The following is a 6,000-nucleotide window of genomic DNA, read 5'->3' as shown; positions in this document are numbered from 1 at the left end:
GATATGGTCCATTCCTTCCTCCAGACCATCGTCTTCTTCAGTCGATTTTAGTGTACTACTTTCGGCTCTCGATTAGATATCCTGTTAATACGATAGAGGACTTCACTGAACCATGATAATTTACAAGGATTCTTTAAAACAGACCTTCTTTCTAGAAAAGGAAGACCCACTGAGCTTAATATGTTTTGCGCGCTGGTGAAAATATTGAAACTTCTTGCCAGGTAGGTTGCCGGTTTTCTTTAAGCAGGTAAGGATCATTCTCCTTATCTTTTCTGATCCTGGTGGGTGAACATTCTTCATTGACTACTGTAGTCCTCGTAGCTGCAGCTTCTTTAGATTCTTTTTCGCGTTATCATCATCATTTTTATACCTATAAAATATATCATAGGTAGGTATATAACTTGAGTTTATGGATAACTATTAAACAACAACGACAATCTTATGCTATATCCTTTACGGAAAATTCTATAATAGGATGATATGACAGACTTCTGATAATGTTGACCGAATCATTCTTCATAAATCTAGGATGAATACCAATCAAATGTATACATAGCAATTATTGGCGCATTTCAAAGATTCAATTTGAGTTTTCTTTCTTTTATGATACTTATTAAAGTTTGTGTGTATCATTTTACCATGCAGATGATTAAACGGGTACAATTTCCATATAACATTTTCACATTTGCAAAACTAATAAATTGAATTATCTTGTGATTAAATGGCATTTTACAACAAAAAACATTTATTACTATAAACTATCTTCTACTTCTGTATCTGTGTCTCGTGTCTTATCAGAACTTTTCTGGAATGTACCTCGTATATAATGCTGTTGTCAACCGAAACATCCATTCAAATCATATTTAACAAACGATACTATCAACTTAAAGTATACACATACAGTGAACACTAGCAAGAATTCTGCCATAGGCATCCTCCAACCCGCAGACGACGACGTCGTTAAAACAGTGTTTCACTGTAATAAGCGTTACCTTTGCTTATCTCAGAATTGAGTTGGGAAACACGCCTCGAGTGGGAGTACCGCACAAAGGCGGGCTACGTGAGCCCGTCGAGCCGGCCTTACGGGAGTCCACGGCACGGTCACATGACCCGTTGGGCATGCACGCGAGTCCCGCCCTCGCTAACTCCTTCAGTTATTCATAACAGAACAGAGAACGGCGGCCGCTCTCTCGAAAAACACCGAAGAAGTCTGGTACAGTGTAACTCGGCACCTTTAGTAAGTAGCTTAGTTGGATAAATATCAATGCTAACGGCGAGAGGACAGCGAGTCTTCGGGGTGTTTATCGGTAGCGTTATCAGCGACTAACGACGGACGAGTTTAAAGGGCATCGGAATTTCGGATGATCTGCCAAGTGCAGGTGCAGTGCCGTCGAGTGTGGTGGGTGCATATTCTGCATGCACTTCAGTGTAACTGTGCGTAGGTGCACCTCCGAGCTGGAGCACCCAGGAGGGTTCCCTGCCTCGCCCTGGGCGGCAGTGTTGGGTCATCAACATACCGCCGCTGCAGCTGTTGCAGCGGCGGCTGCCAGCAGTATGATGCAAACTAGGGATCATCATTCGTACGCCACCCATCACCCCGCTACTCCAATTGACTTACACGTGCCACAGGCTTTCCCCTATTATCGGTGAGTTCAATTCTACAATCACCATCCCTCTTTTCTATTTAATCATCAAATTAGTTTCTCCTAATTAACAAGTTATATGTTTTGAAAAACTTCTATTTGAGATCTTTGGGTGTACATTGGTAGAGAAGTGTCAAATTATTCTCTTGTATTAATAATGTTTTGATAGTTATAACACAACATCATTTGTTTGTTGACTTGAAATTAAAGTTTCTCCAATCATAAAAATTCAAGCAGGGTTTGGTGTTGAGAAGACTAATATAAGTGCATTTTGTATCTATAGTTTTGAATAAATCACGTTTAATTAAACTAGAAAAACCGTAGTTTTAAGTGATTCTCACTATACTTCTGATTTGTCTGGCATCATCAGAAATGGCTAGAACCCATTCCAAGTGATATATGTTTAATATTTACATATTTTTTTGGGACTATTTCTTCGGAGACGTAACCTTTTCTAATATACTATTCAATATTTTATTTCTTTGCCCGATAACGTGTGAACCACGGCTTTAGTTTTTCAACTCTTTATAATCTTTATTACTTAGATTTTTCTTCAGATCGGCCTTAATAGACTACTTTTTGAATAGTTAATTTGAGATTAACTAAATTTATTGAAGAATTATTAATACTACCTATACTATGCTCTTCATAAAATCAATCAACTATCAATATTATTGAAGTTATTCAAACAATATGATACTGACTAGACACATTTGTAATTTTAAATACCTACTCGTCTGCATTTTTGTTTAATTGCTTTTATAATTCTTAGTGCGGTACATGAACTATTATCGATTCATAGTTTGCAGAATTGTAGATGCATATTAATCACCTGCTTTAATTTACTTAATGGTTTCATACTATATGTTTTATACAGTATGATTCATTATTAAGTTTAAATATATGTTACAGACAATTCTGAGTCTAAAATATGTAGATTTAATCAGAAATCTTGAATTTCCTTAATAATATTGTATATTTTTCTTTCAAACTTGGTAATGAAATTACATTAAAATTTGTTACGATGTGGAATCGCTTTCTACCAGAGGAGTACAAAAGGAATAAGGGGGGATTTGGTTCACCCTACATTTTATGCAACTGGTGTGATTGTCATTTAGTAGAATTTTTCATGTAGATAAAGTGTCATACGTAAATAACATATTCTTGTCTTCTTGTCGATTTATGTTTATTAAAAGAATTAAACATTTTAGATTGCTGTAATTGCTATTGTCAATAAATATACTATGAAACATAGAGAATTTAATAATGAAATCAATGTAATGTAACCTGTCATGGATAGTATGCTTAACTTAAAGGCCGTTTTGTTCCAGAAGTTCTCTAAAGAAATAATAATTGGCCCAATTTTTAAGTGTGATAACTGACATCCAATGCTGTGTTTGTTGAAAGATTCAGAGAAATCTGGCCGCTCGTAACTAGTAGTCTCTATCCTCTTGAAATACAACCAAATTACCACAATGTTATAGTTTATTTCAGAAATGTATTGAGTAATAAAATCTCAATAGGTATGCAAAGGAACCACAGAGTAACCCAACGAATATTTAAGCCACTTTCATAGTTTGGCATTGATTTCATTGTAAAATTCTTTCTTTTTATCAAGTGCATGTAGTACCACCCGGGTTGGGGTCGATATATGGGTTTAGCCTATTGTTATCCATTTTATTTATTATCAATTTTATTTTAACAGAAAAAAAAATTAGGCATTTTGTACATAGTGTTAGGTACAAATATTTGGATGATTTGTATCCTTTCACTTGCGCCCATATAAGTCCTATAGGGCGGTGTGCGCAGCACAGTTACACTATGTTTTTCTGCTATATCTTGCACGGCGTATTCCATAAAACGATATTTGTGTAAATTTGTGTAAATAGATAATAGTTTTTTTTTTAAGAATTTATCTTCAAATTCAATACTTTTGATGGTTACCTATTCAATAATTTTTTGTTTTCTCCAAGATGAAGTTGGAGTCTTCTCTATGCGTTGAGAATGATAACTTGCATTATCCATAACCACTACTGGATCATCCGGAAGATATTTTATTATTTCACCAAAATAGTCTTCAAAAACATTCGAATCCATGTCCTCGTGGTAATCTCCCGTATGGCACGACTGAAAGGTTAGCAAACCTTCTTTTAAAAATTTCTCTTTGCTTTCAATATGGACGATTACTAATCTTTTACCTTTACCTTAAGGCACCTTAATACCCGTTGACATGCCTTCCATAAGAGCTTGGCGAGCACTGGTTATATTTTTGTATTGCCATATTTTTGGTACTATATAACCTTCATTAATCCACGTCTCATCATGATAAAAGATTTTCTTTTTTGCTCTGTACTACTTTATACTTCTTAAGTATTTTCGTCGCCAGCAAACAATTTCATCGCTTCCCAGTAAAAGTGCTTTACGGTTACGCTTTTCTTGGGAGGTTCCACTTGGCCTGGTATCTTTCTTCCCCGCAATAATTTAAAAACGGTGGACTTTCCAACATTCGGTCGACAGTTTCTTGTACAGTAAATTGCGGGTAATCGTATTTTATACAATCGTTTACATTTAAAATAAGTTTTTCATTCACTGATAGTGGAGAATCATTGGAACATCTTTTCGTTGATGTAAATATCGCCATTTTATTACTAATCTTATAAAACTGTGAACACTATTTACGGCTTAACAGCAAATATAGATGCGTTAAACTAAACAAATATACTTATAAAGGTCTAAAAATTTTCGGTAAGGCACCAATGCCGTTACAGCGCATGGTTAAGCCAAATCTGAAATTGGGTTGGAATTAGGCAGAAGCACTAATAGATGGTTAAACGGCACCTGTTAAACGCGAAATGTAACTATATAATCTACTACCTAAGTAATCCCTACACAATATTTCAAGACCTACACCTATGGCCGACACCGGAATTGAGCCGAACTAGACGGAATTCCCCATTTAATTGCTCTATACATTTCTGAAATAGACTATAATCAACAATAGGAGAGATTGGATTTATTTTGGCTAAATTTGTATGAAATTATGTAGGTAGAGTTGTAGGAGATGGGAATGAACAATTTATTTCCATTTTTGGACAATGGGCGCTCATAGTGATATGGAAATTACCACATCGTAACAATATTTATATTATCTTAATGGAAAAATTCACTGAACAGCAAATTTCTAGCAAAGCAGGCAAGAGCCTGCTTCTTTTTTAACAGCAAAGAACTAAGGGAGATCATAATAAAACGATTTTTTCAATCCGCGTGAGTATAAGTGGGATAATCTTATTTAGAGTCAGCTTAAGTATGATGCAATATTTGCCATTTTGACCGAATTAGAGTGAAGTAAAGTGGAGAAGGTGATTATCTTCACCATACTGCCTTTTTTCTTCTTGTAAAATCGAAAAACCATTAAAGGGCAGCCGTTTTCTGTCGATAGGAGATTAGAAATGGATATGAAAAATATTTTGATGATTCGATTATTTGTTGTCTTGGGCCAACGCTGGGAAACCCAGCTTTGGCAAACCAATAATAGCTGCCAAGCCTGGCGGAACTCTGGGTAACCCGACCTCGGTTATCCTATGGTCAGCCAGGCTTGGCAGAATTCTGAGTAACCTAGCCTTGGACATCCCATAGTCACCTAAGCCGGACTGAACTCTGGGCAACCCGACCTCGGCCATCCTATAGCCAGCTAGGCTTGGCAGACCTCAGTTTTGTTCTAACATCTTATCCATGATAGATATCTTAACATTAAAAGTAATAATTTTCTATGAATAAAACTCTTTCATACATAAAACACAATAAAAAATAGTATCACTCCTTTATATGTTTAACTATTCAAGCAATAATTTTATGTACATTAATTAGTAGAGTGCATTAGTGGAAATTTGTCATAAAACTATAATTTACTTAACAATATGAAAAAAATCTATTTTTACTAGCAACCAGGCCTGGTCCAAGCTTGCAAACCAAGCGAGGGACATTGTTATCATCCCAGAGTCCCACCAAGTCTGGGTCAATAACGGCTTCCAGAGTTGTACATATTTGTCCCAAGACTGGGTATATACTGGACCCATCGTGAAATCTTTTATGAGCATTTATGAATACTAAATATTTTGTTTTCGCCATTTTCGAGACTTTTTGAACATGTTCAGAAATAGTTATCTACAAGCCAATTCTCAAAATTTGCATTCGGGATTTCTTATTACTGCATATGTAATTAAACCTGTCAAAATAATTCATGTAGTTACAAAGTGACAGATAGACGAATTATTAAAAATTTGGAAAACGAGTATAATTCATTAAGAATTTGGAGTCTATATAATTTTAAGTCAAATACCCTTAACTTATTATATCT

General features: G+C 35.3%; 1 protein-coding gene across 1 annotated transcript in view; it reads left to right on the top strand.

Moving 5' to 3' along the window:
* Positions 1-1,173: 1,173 nt before the first annotated feature.
* Positions 1,174-6,000, top strand: part of LOC130898103 (uncharacterized) — a 174,908-nt gene continuing 170,081 nt past the window's right edge. The window contains exon 1 of the mRNA XM_057807149.1: positions 1,174-1,646. Within this exon, the coding sequence (XP_057663132.1) occupies positions 1,417-1,646 (230 nt within the window). The 5' untranslated portion in view covers positions 1,174-1,416. The remainder of the gene's footprint in view (positions 1,647-6,000) is intronic.

Source organism: Diorhabda carinulata, chromosome 1 (genome assembly GCF_026250575.1).
Source record: "Diorhabda carinulata isolate Delta chromosome 1, icDioCari1.1, whole genome shotgun sequence".
NCBI classification, from domain to species: domain Eukaryota; kingdom Metazoa; phylum Arthropoda; class Insecta; order Coleoptera; family Chrysomelidae; genus Diorhabda; species Diorhabda carinulata.
Note: the sequence above shows the minus strand (reverse complement) of the source record. Positions and strands in the feature narration are given on the sequence as shown.